Source organism: Leguminivora glycinivorella, chromosome 6 (assembly GCF_023078275.1).
Source record: "Leguminivora glycinivorella isolate SPB_JAAS2020 chromosome 6, LegGlyc_1.1, whole genome shotgun sequence".
NCBI classification, from domain to species: Eukaryota; Metazoa; Arthropoda; class Insecta; order Lepidoptera; family Tortricidae; genus Leguminivora; species Leguminivora glycinivorella.
Genome location: NC_062976.1, coordinates 7780940 through 7802432, shown reverse-complemented (window position 1 = coordinate 7802432; position 21493 = coordinate 7780940). Strand labels below are relative to the sequence as shown.

At 37.3% G+C, this 21493-nt stretch overlaps 1 protein-coding gene across 1 annotated transcript in view; it reads right to left on the bottom strand.

Moving 5' to 3' along the window:
- Nucleotides 1-229: 229 nt before the first annotated feature.
- The window catches only part of LOC125227511 (protein Wnt-10a), a 43236-nt gene continuing 21972 nt past the window's right edge, over nt 230-21493 (bottom strand). The window contains exons 3-6 of the mRNA XM_048131844.1: nt 11195-11472; nt 1663-1794; nt 804-925; nt 230-631 (exon numbers count right to left, since the gene is read on the bottom strand). Of these exons, the coding sequence (XP_047987801.1) occupies nt 397-631; nt 804-925; nt 1663-1794; nt 11195-11472 (767 nt within the window). The 3' untranslated portion in view covers nt 230-396. The remainder of the gene's footprint in view (nt 632-803; nt 926-1662; nt 1795-11194; nt 11473-21493) is intronic.

Genomic DNA, 21493 nt, shown 5'->3' with positions numbered 1-21493 from the left:
TTTGTTGTTGTTTTATTCATTGACTAAGTAGTTTTTTAGAATCATTTTTTTTTGTTTTAATTTTTAAAAACAAACAAGTCGTTCATCTGTATTAACCAAACATTTCCTATCCGGGCTCCCCTGTTTTCTACGGAAATATTTAAAAAAAAAAACTAATATGAGCAATATAAGTACCTATGTAAACACAGATCTCTTATCATTATAATAGGAGATTGTGTTCTTAGTCTTCTTAAATCGTCCAACTGAACCCAAATAATACGACGACTTCCTCATCCAATAAATGATGTTCAAAATAATATCCAGTCCTCTTTCCTCCTATTACATCAACTTGCCGGTATTATTCCTAGTGTTCCGTATCCATCAAGAGTCCGTGGAGATCACACTTTCACGAGCAGCTCACTTGCACACAGCCACCCACTTATCGTCCCTGCACCTCTGACAGTCCACACGACAACACCAATGGAACGTGCAATTGCAGGGCTTAATACTGGACTTCCTGATGAGAGCATGGCCTCGTCCACAACAGAGCAAATCACAGGAACCTGAGCGTGAGGTACGCCCGATCCGGCAGACACGACCCGAAGTGCCGGCGGAGTCCGTCTTCGGGTCTACTTCGCAGAAACTCGGGGATCTGAGGATGAGGAGTTTCAGGTGAGTGAATTTTCTTAAATAAATACGTCAACTGATGCGCAAATTTACAGCCCAAACCGTCTTCATGTTTTTCAAGATGCTGCTTACAACTTGACTTGACGGTGGAAATTAAGAAATTGTGTGCGATGCCTGTTATGTATTTATGAACTTACTTTTCAAAGAACAAGAGACTAGTTTTAGGTGCTGGTCGCGCTCGACTTCGCCTCCTGCCCCGAGGTCGTCCTCGTAATACGGAGAATCCGTTGTTTAGCTCTTCCTGTGCTACTATTAAAGCCTGGAGAAAAATCAAACGGTCATTCACATATGTATGTATTTGTAACTAATCTTTATAGTGTTGCACTACGTATATTCGAATTTTCCATAATTAACCCTTTTAATTAATTAAAAGTAATTGAACCCTCTGTAATTAATTAAATACGAAGAGAGTTTAAAGATGTCACCGCGAATAGTCTTGCGCATAGTAACAAGAACGCTTTTAAGGGCTATGGTGTGGGGCATGCTTTCTTAGATGTTAATAGTTACTTTCATGATTTTCAAGATCAAGGTCAAGATCTTGCTGTGTAAGTTACGATTGAACGGTTAATGTTATTAAACCTCGCGTTACTACCGAAATTTATGATGATCAATGGTTAAACATAAACATATCCAAAGTTTCGAGATATGAATACCAAATTATAAATCTTTAACAAACCAGTCGAGCTGAAGACTCCAGAACTGCTACACATTATGATATCCCTAAAACCTTTATTGAATTAGGTATCTTCCTATACTAAGAAGTTCGAATGGGAGACTATCGGGATGTCAATAGAGCGTTCTTGGGTCGACTGACTAGTGGCCTTAGAATGGAAGACTATCGGGATGTCAATAGAGCGTTCTTGGGTCGACTGACTAGTGGCGGTGGATCTGCGTCAGCGTCACGTCAGTGACTGGCAGGAAGTTGTGCATGATCGGAACAGGTTATTACGGAGGCCAAGATTCAGTTTGGATCACTGAGCCAAAATAGTTAGTTACCTTCCTATATTGTCGTTTGATGGTGGAAGCCACTACCCTGAAGTCGGGCGTGGCTCGCCAGCAAGTTCGCAGTTGGCAACTGCCGGAGAGGCCGTGGCATTTGCACCGAACCTCCATGTGGGATGACAAGATCTGGAGCAAATTAAAGTTAGAAATTAATTAAATTAACCTGGTGTGTACCGAGACTATCTGCAATCTACACAGGCAATGATAGAAAACCCATCATAGTGCCTGCTTATTGGCTTGCAAAAACTCACGCGTTAAGCTGAAGGACTTCTGTAAACTTCGTCAGCTCTTGAATAACACCAGAGTATTTAATGATATTAAAGATACAATGTCTTTAGTGTTTTGACTTACATACATACATACAATCACGCCTGTATCCCATAAAGGGGTAGGCAGAACACATGAAACTACTAAAGCTTCAGTGCCACTCTTGGCAAATAAGGGGTTGCAAGAAAACGAAACTGTGACATTGCAGTGACAGGTTGCCAGCGTCTCGCCTACGCCACAATTTAACCCATATCCCATAGTCGCCTTCTACGACACCCACGGAAAGAAATTGGGGGTGGTGAAATTCTTAACCCGTCACCACACAGGCTTGTTTTGACTTGTTAGGAACATTTCTCCAGGTTTGTGATCGGGACACAAAGTTCAAGGGAAAACATGCAATGCAATTATCATGATTTATTTCACATTTACATACCTACTATTTAATTAAGAACGGTTTTGAATTAATCACCAATATGACCGATTTCTCCTTCCCCTGACCTCGTATCACCAGAACTTGACCTTGGGTGCACTGGCCGGCTACATTGCAGCATTGCTCCGGGCTACATTAAATTGTAAAGTCCACGTCGGACGCATGAAAATCATAAATCTGTATCGTACGTGACCACGTCGCTCGCACAATGGCGACGGAGCGCCACCCAGCGCAGCTATCTCATAACATTTACATAATTAAACGCCGCAGTGCAATCACGATGACGTCTTAATTCCGCCAAAGCCGCCGGCCGAACAATTTTCCAAATTGAGTCGGGCAAAAATTCAAATAAATCGGCGTTTCGGCCCGCCTCCCCGGCCCGGCCGACCCTAATAACCCGGTATTAAGAGCGTTCGCGATAGAATTCGCCACCCAAGACGTCTGTAATACGTCGTAATGAAGCTGGAATATTAAAAATGGCCCCGAACGAACCGCTTATTATGTTCTCACCTCGGCGGGCCGTTCGTGAAATACGGCGGACTAATGTAGCCCTGCAGGGCGCGCCCGATTGCCCACGACTTTCGATAGTTTAAGGCGCTATCTATAACACTTTAGTGGTTCGATTTGGGGTTCCGGTTTCAATTAATTTAGTGCACGATTGAAATGAAGAGGCTGAAGAAATATGGAGCCGAAGCAACTTTAAACATAATACTTATGAACTCTATAACGCAAGTGTTGAGGTGTAGCTGTCGTCACGTGATTAAAGTAAAGGAAGTCAAAAGAATGTTTGGAATAAAGCGGTGTAGAAAGTACTCTTCGATCGAATGTACAGGAATACAGAATGTACAGGAATAAAAAATAGTCACGAGGCCATACATGGTATGGTATACGTAGGTACAGTTTCAGGTTAATCAACTCCTTTGTAGTTATGAGTACAAATGGGTCAACTTTATACGTTTGTAGAGGACATCTTTCGTCACATTTTTGTTTATTGCCATAGGTCGGGAAAGTAAACCAGTTTAGTTCCTTTGTTTACATTCTCCCCGTTGTCCTCTAAAGCAGACTAAACAATGATGTCATGAGCAATCATCGGAAGCCAGAACTAGTAACAAATTGACGCTAAACGTATAATTATCTCGACGGAATATAATTAAGACTGCTCCGTTTTATTATGACTGTTTAAAAAACCTTTAGTTTTGTTAGAATTTATGTGTTTATTTTAGTGAAAAATATATTTTTAAATGGAAGCCATAATAGCTTGCCGGAGCGTTGAGATCATTCAACGAATTATTGAGCCCATTGCTGTGAAATTTCATAAGATCATATTAATTACTTTTATAGAAAAGGATGGGCAGATACTTTTATTTTATCATACTAAATAATTCAAGTTATTAGATGCATATGGGACAGGAAAACCAAAGAAAACATGGATGAACTGAGTGAAAAATTATATGAAACCAAAGCAAGTGAATGATGAAATGACGTATGTGGTTTTACATGCCTAAGAGTACATGCTTCTTAGGTAATTAATGCACATGAAGCATCAGCATAAGCTTTTGTGATGGAAAACCACATATTTTATTCCGATATAATTAAAAGGTTTAAAGAGCGTCTTAATAAATACATCACATTCACCGTCTATTTTGGCACGCGCAACAAAAAACATCAATCCAAAACATAGGCAAGTGAATCACAGTAATCTGAAAGGCGATTAAGCCGGTGACTAACGATAATCGGCCCGGGATGACCGCGACTAACCGGCGAACAAATTAACCATTAGTTAACCGCACACGGCGAGGCATCTATAGGATTCAATGCTAATGGAATTCTATAATTCTAATAGTTCGATGTTATTGATAGGTGTTTTAGTAGGTAGGTAATGGTATTTTTCATTTGTAAATTGGAGAATTACTTTAAAATACTGGTACTGTGGCTAAAAGATAACTAGAAATTATCATCTTAAAATCATCCTATCTTAGCAAGGGTTTTAATGATTTGCCATATAAAGTGTGCCATAATATGTTTGGATTTCCCCGGATTTGATCTGAATTAAAGTGTCCAGGTGCATTTTTAAAGGGTTTAGGGAATCTTGGGCACCGTTTGCGTTTTCTCTCGAATAAACTAATGTTTTGAAGTGGAAATAATTTTATATGGTGTTCCAAGAAACTGTCATCACTCATCAGGGTTTTTTCAATGTTTGCCAGGCAACTGCTTTCTACTTTATATTTATACATATTATACTCTGTACTGAGAAAGAAAAGAAAATATTTACTAGCAGTAAACCACGTTAACATGATAGCTAGTTAAAGTTATTAATTTCCTAGAAATTATGGATAATCATTCTGCCCAAATCTTCATTAAAAAATGCTTTTAATTTGTAATGTTCATAACTATTCCAAATTTCAAATTGATAGCATAAGTAGTTCTCGAGATATTTAGAAATGTGACAGACAGATAGACGGAACTAGTCGCACCATAAGGGTCCTTTTGTACCTTTTGGTACGGAATCCTAACAAATTACAAAGCTATCAACATAAATGGATACAAGTTTAAACCAAGTTCAACTCGTGATCTCACTGAATAAAATGATTAGTATATTGACATCGGCACAAAAACGGTCTATTATTCGTCTAGCTGACGCAACTGAGGCTCGAAAAAATTAATAGCAATTATATTTAAATCGATATCGAACAGTCATCGGGAAACAAAATATTAACTCATCGTATCGATTTTTTGTAACGTAATTATCACCTTGGCTCTCTAATGTGGGACCTAATTTCTTGTGTGGGTCGACGCGAGGTCTTTTATAGTCCCGCTGAGGGTCGTCTCGAGCGTGAGGCCTGGGGGCTCGTGTCACACCGTTTAGGTGTCTAACCTGAGTGTTGGTGGACGGAATTTGACCGTCACAGTGGCAGTATTGTATATGATTTATATGACTTTTATATTCTGTGACCTTTGACTTTTGATCATCCCATTATAGGCGTCCGGGATTGGTTCGCTAACTTAACTGAATTCCAAGAAATTTTTGGGATTGTTTTAGTAAGTTATTTTTTCTGGAGTGAAAGCTGGTAAGCTTTTTTAACCAACTTTTTTACCCAGAAGAAGGTAGTTCTATATTAGGGTTCGTGTTTATAATGATAGATATAGGAAGCAGACAAGAATACGGATCACCTGATGATACTTAATTAGTAAGTATTTATCGTGGATAGTAAGCAGCACTCGCAACACCAGAGGAGTTAAATGCGTTGCTAGCTTTGAAATTTGAACGCCATATCCTCTTTTTTTTACCTTTTCAGCTACATGTATTTTCTAGGATAGAATAAAAATATTTTTCCCCTATATTTTATTCCCAGCGAACGCGTTACCCGTTAACATATCGCAGGCACCGCTACGCTACGGTGTGACTCGACCCGCCTTTATTTTGACATTAATAAAAATATCATCGCGGGGGTTATTACAAGCGAGCGTGTCTAACAGAGATCTCACTGGGCGGCTGTTAATTATGTGGCTACAAAACAAAATGGTAAATGCCGCCGTACCTTGAGTGTGGGCCGGACCACCGGCCAAGCATGCCTTCGGCCAATTTTCTTACACCTTGGCGAGGGGTGTATTCTGAAAGTCAGGTGTCAATCTTAACGGTATGTGGGTTTGGTTCTGTAAATTGGTTTGTAGAATAGGCATAAGGTGGACTACCGCCCAATTTTTGCATGCCTTTGCTCAATATTGGGGAGGGGTGTATTCTGAAAGTCAGGTGTCTTAACGGTATGTGGCCTAGGTTAGGTTCTGTAAATTGATTTCCACAATCCAGTATTAGGATACTGTCGGCCAATTTTGGGGAGGGGTGTATTATGACGTAGAACCAGGTGTCAATCTTAACGGTTTGTAAGTTGGGGTCGGGTAATTGATGGTGGTTGTGAAAAGTTAAGTTCCTTCAGTAGGCAAATTGATTTTTAGAATAGTATGGACTACCGCTTAAGTTTACCATGCCTTCGGTCAATTTTCTTACACCTTGGCTAGGGGTGTATCCTTGAATAAAATCAGCTGTCAATCTTAACGGTATGCGTACATATATATGCAGGTTTCTAAGTCAACAAAATGTAATTAGTTCTTATCAAGTTGCATAAAAGAGTGGTGGTTTTTCTTGTTACTTAATTACGATGTTATACGATGGTTCGATGTAGTTGGTTAAAAAAGAAAGTTGAGTATTTAAATACTTAGGTATGTGCTTAACCCATCAAACCGGCAAATGATTATCGAATAAAACATAACTTTTTAATTGCCTATTAAATTTTTAAGGCTACCCTGTTACAGAAAGTGACAACAATTATAATATTTTAGCGATATTTAATTTATAGATAATAAACCCATGTTTATGTCGTAAAACAACATTGTATAATAATCATTAGCTCGGGCCCATTTTTATTGCCATAGACTATGGATCGTAAATGTTACAGCAAAGTATATTTTAATAGTAAATTATATAGATATTAAATAGTATTTGGCATATAATTTTATCTTTGCTACTGGATCGTTAAAATTACGATTTTATTCGTCTGGTTTTAATAGCAATTAGAATAGTCTAATTAAAAAGTGAATACTCACCGTAGAATGAAGCTATACTTTATAGTAGACGTGAGATTTTTCTGTTTTTGACGATTTTTTTTTTGGTGTGGTGTGGTATGGTGGTGTAAAGAATTGTACTTTTTGGGTGAGAACTAATTGCCAAGATCACTTGTGTATAAATCATTTGTGTATATGTTATGGACCAAGTGATTAATAAGGGCATTATGTATAATGCCCGGGCATTATGAATAATGCCTAGCTGTATTGGGCAAAGTGATAAATCGTTGTCTAGACGCCATTTTTTATCACATTGCCCGGTCATTATGATACTGCTACGTAATCGTTGGGCAATTTGATAATAAGTTTAACAGGTTTGTCTGAACGCCATTTTTTATCACATTGCCCGGGCATTATGATACTGCTACGTGATTGTTGGGCAATTTGATATTAAGTTTAACAAGTTTGCATAAACGCCATTTTTTATCACATTGCCCGGGCATTATGATACTGCTACGTGATTGTTGGGCAATTTGATAATAAGTTTAATAAGTGTACTGGGTGTTTCCTAACAAATAATGAAATGTAAATTGTGCTTCTTGAATAAGCATACTTTTGTTGAGTAGCCTTGAACAATTATGAAGGTCTTTCGATTTTTTTATACAAATTAAATACCTATTTGCTTGACGCCCTCATCGTTGTAATTGAAGTAGACTTTAAATTTAAAGTACAAGACGGTGGCCTTAATAAAAATCAATACTTACAAATTATTTTAATAAGTCGTTGATCAAATAGTGGTCAGTAAAACAATTTATTGAAAGATAATCATAGTTAAATCAGTTTCACAAAACGTACTTACTACTTATGAAAATAGTATCATGTCATTCATGTCCAATTACCTACACCGATTTTGGTGCCGTTTTACAATAAAACGTTTTCACAAAATGTGTAAGAATGGAACACAAAGCGAAAATTGTCATAAGTTTTCACATTTTAATGCTAATTTATGATGATTGACTTGTAGTCGACTCACTAAACAATAAACGTATAAAAATAAGATACAATGTTATAAATTCTACTTATTACATGCTGGTGGCCCACACTAGACAGGTATCATGCCACTCAATTAAAAACCACAAAGGAATAACAAATTAAATCATTTGTAGGTAACCGTCGTGTTTGTATTATAAAAACTGTACAGACGTAAATTATAATCGTAAACCCTCTAATATGCATCCATGATACCTGGTATGCCGCTTCGCTGTCAGATTTGGTTCCGGAGGCTAATTTAATATTATAAGCAAACATAACTATGCTGTTGAAATTAAATATGTTCAACTCAAAGTCTACCAAATAAAGCATGAAATGAAAGACCGAGTTGGTTGATTAAATTTGTTATTTCATATTTAAGTTTAGCTTGAGCTTGACATGTTTATTCTTAGACGGAAAAGGTCTATTAAATTATTAGGAGTAATCCTAGTGCGGGGTATTTTGGCTAACCGTCGGTTACTGAGTGTCAGTGTATTGCGGCTTAGTGACACGACAAATCAGCTTTGGACATGTTTAGTATGGCGACAAGTTATGCCGCTGTACGTAGAAATCGAGGGTAAAGTTAGACGGATTTCATTAGATATTTACAACTTGTAAATCAAGTGTACATAAATGCTCAATGAAAACCAAATAAAAACAATTTAATATATATTATTTTCTTAAATCATACACAGCACCCGCAGTAATTTCTGTACATATACAAGCAAAAGACATGACATGTTTCCCATAATTTAATTAATGTTTTATTGTTAACTAGCTTTTGCCCGCGGTTTCTTTTGCGTTAGAAAGAAACAAAAAGTACCCTATGTCACTCTCAATCCCTTCCACTATCTCCACTTAAAAAAACACGACAATTCGTCGCTCCGTTTTGGCGTGAAAGACGGACAAACAAACAGACACACACACATTTTGAATTGAATTGAATTTGTAATATTAGTATGGATGTGTATTATTATTTAATGTTAATTTGAATTTTTAGAACTGTATAGTTATTTTATTGCGTATTGTGTCACTAATGTATGAGCCATTTTGCTTGATTTAAATAAATAAATGAAATAAAATGAAAAGTAGGTACCCCAATCATGTAAATTAACATAAAATCAGCAATTTCGAAAATGATTGTTCTAAATACGATCAAAGGCAGTCGTCAGATTTTAAGTTGATACGGTACGCATTACGCGCACTTTATGTTCCATAAAACTGGGTGTGATCACCCAGATCGGCATACAACCATACCATGTCTTATGGCCATGTATGCAGCGGACCACCCATACAGAGATTGCCGCTCACCACGCCCTTCGACCGCTCTCCAATTTGAACTAAATAAGTGTTGGAACCCATTTTTAACGCCTCGGATAACCAATTTGGACACCTAAACAATTTCTACCCCGACAGCGACTATTACTAAATGACCTACAACTTCCTTTTCTGTGAGAAAAATTGGACGGATCAATTTAAATTGGTGTCTTGTAAGTATGGGTTTAAATTGTAGTCGTTATGTCAAAATAGAGAAATAGTTTACGTGTCGTGATGTTGTCGAGGATAACAACTTCGGTCGTTAATAATTGAGTCATTAATGTTTAAAGTTGGATTTTTATGGAATCAGACCATGGAATCCTGCAGTGGAATTTTAATTTAGTTTTATAACACAGCAGAAAATCTTTGATTAGTAACGGAAAATATACGTACGATTTTTTTCTTGCCGAAACATTTATTTGCTTTTAGTTTTTCTTCTGTTTTTAGTCGTATTAAGTACAGATGTAGAGAGAAAAGAATTTCCTTCGTACTTTTACCGAACGTGTCATGCTATTTCAGTCAGTCTCAGTACAACACGTAGGTACTGAGTCAGTACGTGTTGTACTTTCTCAGTCTTTATCTTTTTTTCAGTACCGAAGAACCGAGAATTTCAACACCAGCACCTCGGTACCCGGAAAGTAGGTACTTTTGGCACCGGGAATTCCCGGGAGCATTCCTTAGCACTGACACTGTCTGAACTAGCATGACAAACACGATCGTTTCCGGCAAAATACGAAGGAAAAGCTTCTCGAACTACATCTGTATTTGTATCCGCTTTCATACCAGGGTGCGTAGCCGAATGGCATTTCTCCGACGCCAAACGAAAACGAAACGCCACGCCAGTTAGTCCGTCTCTGTCGCGCCAATACGCACGAGCGATAGAGATAGATATCTACTAGCGGTTCGTTTCGTGAGCGTTTCGTGAGCGTTAGTGCCATTCGGCTACGCACCCAGGGACACATACGTTCCTTATGACAATTTCCTTTGATTTTAACAGTTTTTGAATTCAAAATGTTTAATATTCACCCTCATGTCGCATGATCAAACCGGCGATATTCCAGGAAGCTTCTAATGAGTCAAATTGAAGTGTCATTGAGTATTAGTGGTGTTTTCGAACCCCCATTGTTCGCTTTTGAATAGACATCAAAGTGAAATGAAGTCCCTTTGCTTGATTTGATTAAAAATCTTCGTGTCCATGTTAATTCAATTGACAATTCTGGTTTTATGGAGGTGGTGTTTGTTTTCTTTAGAACCTCTTTTACTTGGGAAGGGTCATTGATGAGACTTTATGAAGAGATTCAAAAGCATTAATTATAGCTCTGGTCAGGATTTATGATCGTTTTGTCGGTGGGTTTGATGGTTTGTTTGGTTTTAAACGGTTGCACCTTGCAAATAAAAATGAAATTGCACGAGAATAGTCCAATGAAAGTTTGCAATTGCATATCTTTTATTGCAATGTGCAAGTGAAACTCAAGTTGCAAACGTAAATATAACCTAGGTATGGCCTAATCGCTCCACTCATGCTTGTCTCATATCTCTGGCATAGAAGGGATAGCCTAAAGGGTCACGGATGACATACTCACTGCAAATCATCCAACTTCTCTCTCGGAACTTTCTCGTAAATTTAATTAAAAAATGCGAGATTTTCTGAGCACTCGCTCCATCCAAACTTGTTTGTAAAGTGAGAGTACCACACACAAGAGGTTCACAGATAAGATACTCACCGATCGCCCAGCATCATTATTATGCACATTGATCCTTGACTGAAAATCATCCACCTTGTCCTTCGTATCGAGAAACTTCCTCGAGAATTCGATTCCGAACGCCAGATTGTGCGAGCAGCCGCTCCATTCCCACTTCTGTCTTCTGTCTCTAGAGTGAGAGGAATAATCTAGTCTCAGATCAGATAGTTTAAATACTCACCGATCTTCCAGCATCATTATTGTGCACATTGATCCTTGACTGCAAATCATCCACCTTCTCCCTCGCATCGAGAAACTTCCTCGAGAATTCGATCCCGAACGCAAGATTATGCGAGCAGCCGCTCCATTCCCACTTCTGTCTTCTGTCTCTAGGGTGAGAGGGATAGCCAAGGGGATCGCAGCTGCAGGAGAGGAGTCTGCCTTGTGCGCAGGCGCGGGCGATGGCGTGCGCCACTCCTGCGGCGGTCAGCGCGTAGAGGAAGGAAGACTCGCGGAAACCTGTAAAGATAAGATGAGATAACATTTTATTGCTTAAATAATCGAATACCTTAACTTCGAACTGGGATAAATCTGTTTAGCCTCTTAAGAATCTTAGGAAATATATGACTTATCTTCTTTCCTACCGATACCGCAAAATCTGACAGTTTCATTCATTTGGTTTCATTTATTCATAAGGTATTTTAGTGGAACAATACTACTATAATTATTATGTCTGTTTGGCGATATCTGTTCACTTAAAATCACAATACATAAACAAATATTTGATAAGTTTGTTTTTTAGCGAAGAAATAAGGTCAAGTCAAAAGAAATGAGAATGACTGATGGTAGTGCATAGGGTAGATGCATGTCGAGACATCTTAAATTTCAAGTTTACTTTTGTTGTGAAATTTTGGAAAGATTATCAGTATTGTCATCGTTACAGTTTACTCTGCTACGTGAAAGTCGTAAAGGCAAAGCTTTGATTTCGAAACTTTTTTGTATTTTCTTTATAAACGAACACCTCATTTGAAAGTTCTCTAGCTCATTTAAAGAGCGACGAAAAAGGAATACCTACCGATACTGGGGACGCTATTGCTATGTCTTGTATGGGAACCCTGCATTTTATGATTAAGCACTGAGACTTGGCACAGTTGTTCATTGGGTGGCCCTGAGTAGATAAAGATCGGGAGGCATCGAGAGCCCCCCTTAATTTAGGAGGGAGGAGGGGGGGAAGGCTGGCGCCTCCGCGCTTCCTTTGAAACCATTTTTCTCTAAAACTATACAAAATAGGGCATGCGATATATCATTTTCGGATAAATGAAGGAAGAGAAATTCATTTTTTTAACAAAAAAAATGTATTTTAGAACAAAAATACAAAATAAAATGGGAAAATCTAAAAACGAGATTTTTTTTTATACATATTATTGCACATTTTATAAAAACTGTAATGGTTTTTTTTAAATAAAAAATATTATTTAATAGCTACATTTATCTAGTTTTAGAAAATGTATAATTTGTTGTAGAAATATATTATAGGACGAGTGATAAAAAATAATTTACATCGCCCGATAGGGTGATTTGAATGCTCATTTAAATAAGTTTTGTCAATGATTTCAGGTATAATCACTATTTTTAACACACGAAAGCCGTAATCATTGTAGTTTATGGCTATTTTAGTGATTAATGTACTTAAAATAAATAAAAAACAAAAATTAAAAAAAAAATTAAAATGTGATAACTTTTTTATAACATTAGTATATTTTGTTCTTTCTATACAATATATATCTAAAAGCAAAAAATATGAATGAAAAGCCACATTTATGTAGTTTATAAAAATATATAGTTTGTTATATAGATATATTACGAAACGCGAGATAAAAAATAATGAAAGTGACGTGGCAGGGCGATCTTGATGTACGGTACGGGTCAGCTTGTATGATTCGATGAGGTGAGGTAAAGGTACTCAAAGCTCTCAAAAAGTGTAGTTATTTAGAGTACTTCAAATTAAACAACATACTCCTATATAGTCTGAATTTAACTATTTATATCACATGAAATGATCGATTGATATGATAGGTCAGATATATACATCTGATCCTAATACATCTTGTGAAATAGTAGTTATCTATATGATTTGCATAATTTATGGATAATTCTTACTTGACATATTTATTATTCCAGATCTGCGTCCTGTACTTTGGTTAACGAGTGCCGAAAATAGTTATTAACCAAAAAGACCGCCAAATTAACGGCATTTCACCGACAAAAGCTGCCTTACATCTTTTTTGTAAGGGTTATAGGTATATCAAGGTGTCACTGTATGGGGTCAACTAAACCCAATTCAAAATTTGCCATTATTTGCTACTTGTGGCTGGACGAAAGTCTGTAACAATTGGGATTTGGGAGCCTACTTGCCCGCAACGTTGCCTGTTGCTGCAAAAACATGCCTCGAAATTGTCGGATGCAGGTGTAAAAAACAGTGCCGCGTAAGGTGCAACCGTAAAAAAAGAGTTTTTAAATTAAATGTTCGGAGCTGATATGCTTATGCAGTGGATGTTGTGATATATGCATAGTTAAATTCAGACTATTCATGTTGTTTTATTTGAATAACTCAAAATAGCTACACTTTTTGAGAGCCTTGAGTACTAGCCCCGATTCACATGTTTTCGTCTAGTCAGACCATTTTTTGAGGTTCTCCTTTGTACAAAAGCAATGTCTTAGTTCAAAAATCATTAATGTTTAATGCTAATACGAATCTAGTTTATTTTTTATGGCACTACTGCGCAATAACTAACTATCATTGATACTGAAAGGAAGAATATGACGATTTTTATTTTATCTTTTATGGATGGGTAAAACCGATTTAAGGGGGCCCAAAGGAAGTAACTAAGTTCTGCTAGTAAACTAAAAAATCTTCAAGCCTATGCATGCAGAACTGCTTTAGGAGAGGAGAACGTGATTAAGACATTTTTTTTTACAATATGTCACAAGCAATTTTATTTTACAATCAAAATAAACTGTATTATAGTACTTTTACAATTTTCTGTACTGGGTCGTGATATACCTACATGTGTAAACGTTATTAGAAAAAGTATATTTCTGTATTACTAGACGAACTCCACTGCATAGCGGGTAGTACCTTTACCTCACCTCATCGAATAATGCAAGCTGACCCGTACATTAAAATTTTCATTTTCATTATTTTTCATCTCGCGTTTCGTAATATATTTATATAACAAACTATATATTTTTATAAACTGCATAAATGTGGTTTTTTATTGATATTTATTGCTTTTAGATATATATTGTGTAGAAAGAACAAAATAGGATAATGTTAAAAAATTTATCACATTTATAATATTTTTTTAAATTTTTGTATTTTTTTATTTTAAGTACATTAATCACTAAAATAGCCATAAACTACAATGATTACGGCTTTCGTGTGTTAAAAATAGTGATTATACCTGAAATCATTGACAAAACTTATTAAAATGAGCATTCAAATCACCCTATCGGGCGATGTAAATTATTTTTTATTACTCGTCCTGTAATATATTTCTATAACAAATTATACATTTTCTAAAACTAGATAAATGTAGCTATTAAATAATATTTTTTATTTGAAAATAACTATTACGGTTTTTATAAAAAGTGCAATAATATGTATAAAAAAAAATCTCGTTTTAAGATTTTCCCATTTTTTTTTGTATTTTTGTTCTAAAGTACATTTTTTTTGTTCCAAAAATGAATTCCTCGTCCTTCATTTATCCGGAAAAGATATATCGCATGCCCTATTTTGTATAGTTTTAGAGAAATATGGTTTCAAAGGAAGCGCGGCGGCGCCAGCCCTCCCCCCCTCTTCCCTCCTAAATTAAGGGGGGCTCTCGATGCCTCCCGGTCTTTATCTACTCAGGGCCACCCAAGGAACAACCTGTGCCAAGTCTCAGTGCTTAATCATAAAATGCAGGGTGTTGTGCAATAGCGTCCCAGCTACGAAGGGCAACTTTTTTATAAGCTGTGAAGTCTTTAAAAAAGCACTAGTCGTAATTGGACAGTGTTATGGAATAAGCGATCAAGCGACAGTTAGTTGAAATCGAGAAAATGAGCTAGAAAGATTTGAAATTTGAATCAGTTGTTGTAAGTTCATTTATAAAGTAAAAAAGTTAATTTTGACATTGAACCTATAAAAGTGTTCATAATTTAAATAGATAAAAAAAATAACACCATACCTATTCAAGTTTCGAAGTTATTAACGTTTTTCCGCTTGATTCTTTATTGAACTAATACTGGGATGAGGTTAATTTATTTCGTCGTAGCGTACTATGAGACATATTTTGTCGCTTGATTCTTTAATGCAAATTGTTAGAGGTAAAGTGAATACTGGAATAAAATAAAATTCCATATATTTGAGTAAATAGTGCCATTGTAAATAAATCAACAACAATGTTTTCCTCCACAATGATTAGGACTAATCCGTCTAACAATTTAGTTTTGTTCTCCAATCAACTTTTTTTAATAAATGTCAAAAAAATCAGCATATATTATGGCAAAATTGGCATTGTAACTAATAATAATTCATTAGTACTAGCCAGGATTACACACATAAGATATTATGATATAACAAAACCTCTTGATACTTAGTTCTCATTAAGCGAAATATCCTGCAATTTCAAATATGTAACAACGAATTAAACGACACTATTAGGGCGGTTAAATCGATATTGCGTTTATAAATCATCAAAACTTTAAACCAAAACGAATTAATAACATTTTTATGGCGTTTAACTCGATTTTGCGATTTAGAATATACGCTTATTATAATTTGTAAAAGTAAATTTGGCGTTCAATTCGTTTTTACGTAACGACTTAGTACACAGGGCCATACAAATTTTAACGTGTCGCTTGATTCTACCCCTTAAAATAAGGCTGTAAGCATGATTTTTCAACAAAGAAATAGTCAATACTATAGATTATCACATTTATATCCGAACTGCATTCATAACTTTTTTTTCGGATTTTGGCGCTTAGTTCGCTATTCCATAACACCGTCCAATTTACTTCCTCTAACTGCTAACTATTAAGGACCGAACTTGACGCAGCATAAACGCAGCGACTGGTTTCATCCTCTACTATGTGTTTTCGGCGTTTGTGAATGCGTTACTCGAAAGCGTAAAGTTCACGGAAAATGTGTGTTACTTTAGGTTCTAGTAAGTAACTGTTTGGGGGCGCTTTTCGCGTTCTCCATACAATCAATGACATTTTCTGTCAACATTGACGGTGTCGTGTAATTTATTCTAAAGCGTCAAAAACACAGATGTAGTGCGAAAAAAAATTCCGTAAAATTCGTATTTTTGCGGAAACGTACGAACGTGTCATGCTGTTTCAGTCAGTCTCAGTACAACACGTACTCTCTTTTTCGTCGAAACCTCATGACTGAGGGTCGTGACCACCATAAGTCGCTGTACGTTGCAGTGCTCTCCACTCAGGCCGATCTTTTGCCTTCCTAAAGGATCCCTGGGTGGCTAGCCGAATGGCACAAACGCTCACGAAACGAAGCGCTAGTAGATATCTATCTCTATCGCGCTTGCGTATTGGCGCGACAGAGCCAGCGGCGTATCGCTTTCGTTTGGCGTCGGAGAAATGCCATTCGGCTACGGGGCCAGGAGCCCAACGCGTGTGACCTTCATGATTGTGGTGGACCAGCGCGTGGGTAATCCGGCACTTTTACGATGACCCTCCATTGGTCTACGATCAACGCCTTCTCAAGGCTGTCAGGATCAAAGAAGCTTATAATTCTCTCCCGGCAGATAGCAGAGTGGCGAGACAACACGTACTGACACTGTCTGAACTAACATGACAAATACAAACAAGGCAAGGAATACCTTTTCGCACTACTGTACGGCCTGGCAAAAAAGAGTAGATAATAATATGGACGCCACCGTTTATGTAAACCAATTTGACCTATTTTGACAGATTTTGACACTTTTCTTTTAGAACAGCCGGCGTATCATGCTTCCAATTTTATCACTTGTCCACGTGGATAAGACAACTGTCACTCTCACACTGACAAACTTGCCAAAGCGTGACGGATGCTTTATTCACGTGGATAAGTTTTAAAATTGGAATCATAATACGCCGGCAGGTAAGTGTTGATCGAAAATAGTATTTTATGCAACAGGCGTTTAAAGGAGTTCAAAACAGACGAGTGGTGTGGGTAACAATTTGAGGCGAAGCCGAAAATTATTAATGAAGACGCCACGAGTATTTTTTGACTCAATTAAACACCGTTGCATACAATACTTTTTCTACGACCATGCACTTAGTTTTTAATAGTTTTCTAGAATAACTTTTGTGAAATTCACACTGTTTGCTGTATTTTGGACTGCCAGCGCAGTTGCCCAAAGCCATCCCCCGCCGGCTTACCGCGCAGTATCGTTACAACAATGCGTTGCCATGGTTACAGGGTCAAACAATGCGTTTTCAATTTTTTCGTTACTGCGCGCATGCGCGGGAAGCCGGCGGGCGCTGGCTTTGGGGAATAGACTTTTATGTAGGGTTTTAAAGATCTATGCACGACCCTGTAAATGACGAATAAAACTTCAGGAGTAGAAAAATATCGTTTCATTTCTATTTTTTTTTGCTAAGCTGTAGTAGCGGCTTAGTGCTCACACCACACATTTATCTGCGGAAAAGGTGCGTTAAGGCTTTGGCATGGTCGACCCCTGTTTTCTCCCTAATAGGCTTACAACCTACGGTCATTAAAGATTTCTATCATTAGCCCCATTTCTTTATTACCATGGAATATATGTTCATTGGCGTGTATGTTTCCGGAATGGCATTAAATATAAAGGAGTTGGAGAAGACATCGCATTCCGATGAATCAATGGTATTTGTCATACATAAACTAGTAGGCGCTTCAAGTGCGCTCACGTTGGGTTATTCCTCTTTGGGCTAACAGCGTGTAACTTTGAATTAATTGTTTGTTACGAACCATATAACATACCTGCTGATATAGGTATATTTTACTGGATAAACATTAAAATTAAAATGACTATTCGGCAAGACCTGCTATAAACATAGTCTTACAATGATATTGTGCAATGTCATGTAAGTACATATTACTAAAATATTCATCTTTATTATTTAAATGAAATAATGGAACATCTAATACACATGTCAGGCGATCGATATTTCTACTCTGCCTTTTGAAGTACCCTAGAGCCAGTATTTTGTTAAAAAATAAATACCAAGTGCGGGTAGAATATATCGGTGTCGACTTATTCTTCGTCTAGACCACGGGGACAACGCCATCCCAAAGTTGAAGATACCTAAAGCTCAAAACTTAATTAATCCGATTAAGTCCCGTGTTATGAGATGAGACAATTTACTTTGTCTCAATTACTTATCATCAGGGCCCGTAACTTTCATGCCGATGACATAAATTTGACGTCACGGGTCCTGCTTATCATTTAAATGCTACACAAAACAACACCAAGTGGAAACACCCTTTAAGATTTATAGGAACGCGGAACGTCCAAGCCCGCCATTTATCTATTTTATTGCAATAAATTAAATACAGAAACCATTTTAGATGCGAAGATAAGCTATTGGACCCGCACAATGTAATCTTTTACTATAAACAGTATGACATCTATTTGCATTTGACTTTGCCGGCTCGGTTAATTGTGTACGATGGTTAATAATGTGCTATTGGTGCTATTCGGGCGATTTCATTGTGCTTCTTCAATGGGAGTTTGGTATTATAGCGATTTCAAGGGCCATCTCCCTTTTAATGGGCAATTACTGAGCCTGCGCCACCTGCGTCGCGCTTGACCCTATTCGATACGCGTAGCCATGTGGCGAGCTTTATTGCAATATTTGAAATTAAGGGATGAGAAGGGGATATTGTTGAACTAATTTGTATGTTGGAATTTTTGATGGGTATGATTGGCGATTGATGCTACGAGTACTGATGTGCCGACGTAAAGTTTCCAAAATTCTGTAATTTTCACATAGGAAAATTTCGGAAACTTTCCATACTTTGTATGGATAATTGTATGGATGGAAACTTTCCATTTCATAAATTTAAATTCCCTTTATTTTTCGTGAAAGTTTCGTGAATTTTTCAAGAAATTTAAGATTTTTTTGGAAAGTTTCCACAACTTGCACATGCACAGCTACGAGTGTATTTAGCACTTCAAGTACGATAATCGCTCCTTTCCATTTAAGCAGTTAGTATAGGTATGTATGCTCCGTAGATAGTAAATGACAAAAGAGAGAATTCTCAAGTAGATTGGTAGATCTCAGTCGTGCCAATACATGACTCCGAGCGAGATCCCAGTGATATCTAAATGAAATCAATTGAGATCAAATGTAAACACGCGGAAGTTGAGGCCGCGCATTATTAAAGCCACGACCATTTTGCCTTTTCACTAACCCACAAGCAGTTGCAACTAACAAATGGTGGCAGCACTTACGCTTACCGCATTTTTTCTCCAAACGAAAGTTCTCACGAACTCGTCCGCAGCGATAACGTTCCGATAACCGATACGAATGTACCACCGTCCACCAATTTACCTGACGATTCTTAAGCCTTATACCGACCACATGAGGTTCGCCTCTGTTCAGAGAAGGTTGGTGCTGTAGTATCGTATAAATTAATTCTTCTGTGGCATGAGATTAATACGGGCTGCGTTATCGGACGGATTAGTTGCCCTCTTCCAGTGAGCCTAATTGACACCCACTGATACGGTTTTATTGAAATAAAGGAGTTTTAATTTGATATTATTTAGGCTGGGTGAAATTTTGGGTAAGGATGCGCTCACAAGTTTTTCATTAATTAAATGAGTGTGTGGGTTACGAGTCATCCGAGCAATAATTAAGTTGCTGTTTGATGGAAAAAAATCCATTTCATTCCCCTACGCGACACCATTTCCATCTACACAGCTTAGATGGTCGACAGCTGATACTGTGCGATTAAGAAACTTACTTTGGAATGAATAGCCGCCCGTCGTATTTCCCGCATAAAAATCGACACGAGATTGGTGCTGTAGCCGAATGTCATTTCTGCGACGCGAAATGAAAACGAAACGCCGCGAAAGGTAGTCTGGCTTAGAGCGATAGAGATAGATATCTGCGTTTCGTTTCGTGAGCATTTGTGCCATTCAGCTACGGGGCCTGATGATGATAAATGATGGAGACATACTTTTGCAACCTCTCATGTAATGAGCTTTCTATCAGGCAATTTATCAGCTCTTTTACCTCTAATATCATACAAAATCATCATTAAAATGGTAAAAATAAAGCTCAATAGACAACCCGTGTTAAAAGCTGTCCAATCTGACTGCAGCTTACGAGTTGACAGATATTTCCATACAATGGCCCAAACGTCACATTTTTAAATGTTGAAATGTTTTAACGTCTTTTGTGTGGAAAGAGATTGGTTAAGGAAAAATGTTCAACACCTGTTGCGACCTGACCTTTATACAGGGTGACTTTTGAACGTGTTACACGGCTGGCATTTCCGGCTCGCTGACGGATAATATCACGCATTCACTTTTTTGTGTGTTATTCTGTATAATTTGTTGTAGTAGGTACAGTTAGCACCAAAATGAGGTACCTAAAATTCTACAATTGCTTCATAAAGAGGCACGTTTCTACAGTAAGTTAAATATAATCAAATCTTCTTCACTTCTTCTCTTTTCGCCCGGTCTTCGACATCCTTAGGTGTGAGATTGTTCTCTTGCATGTCCTCAATTAATCATAATCAAATACCGGCGATTAATTAAAGCTTACATAGAATTTGTACTATACATCCTTACATGTAATAAAACAATTCATCAAAAATATCCGCCACAATACTTTTCCAACGACATACAACTTTCCATACGAGTATTCCGCTTTCAAAATGTCACCCAGTATTATTCTGCAAAACTCTCCGATTAATAGTTACTTTGGTTTTACGTAAATAGGAAGTGGGAATCTTGCTGTTTGATCATTCTGTCAATCTGTCCTCACATTAGAGAGACGCTACACTACAGATCACTGGTCTAATAGACGGAGCTTATGAGACCTGCGATAATCATATCTCGGTGTCGTCCCCGCACGAATTTAGATATTAATTCAGTAGAATATTTTGCAACCGAAACCGATAGCATGGCCGCACGATAAACGATACAACATTAGGCCATACCAAAGAGGATCAAGTATTATAGAGAGTTACTGTCAAAGTAAAATATGTAATCACAGTGCCTAGGCTGCCAGCTCTCGACACAAGCTTAAAACTTTTAAAACTCAGTTTTCACAATTTGGCCCATATTCTTAGCTAGCTTAACCACAAGTTTTAGTAATAAATCCGGTGTCTATTGGAATTAGTCTACGTTACAACACAAACCAGCCGCATCCGACATCTTTCAAACATCACCACTGTCTTGCTAAAAGTAGGAATTGGCTACATTGACCAACATCTGGCATACACGAAATAATTGTAAGAATTTTTAATTAATGTAAATTATGGTAGATATACGAAGGCATGTGGCAA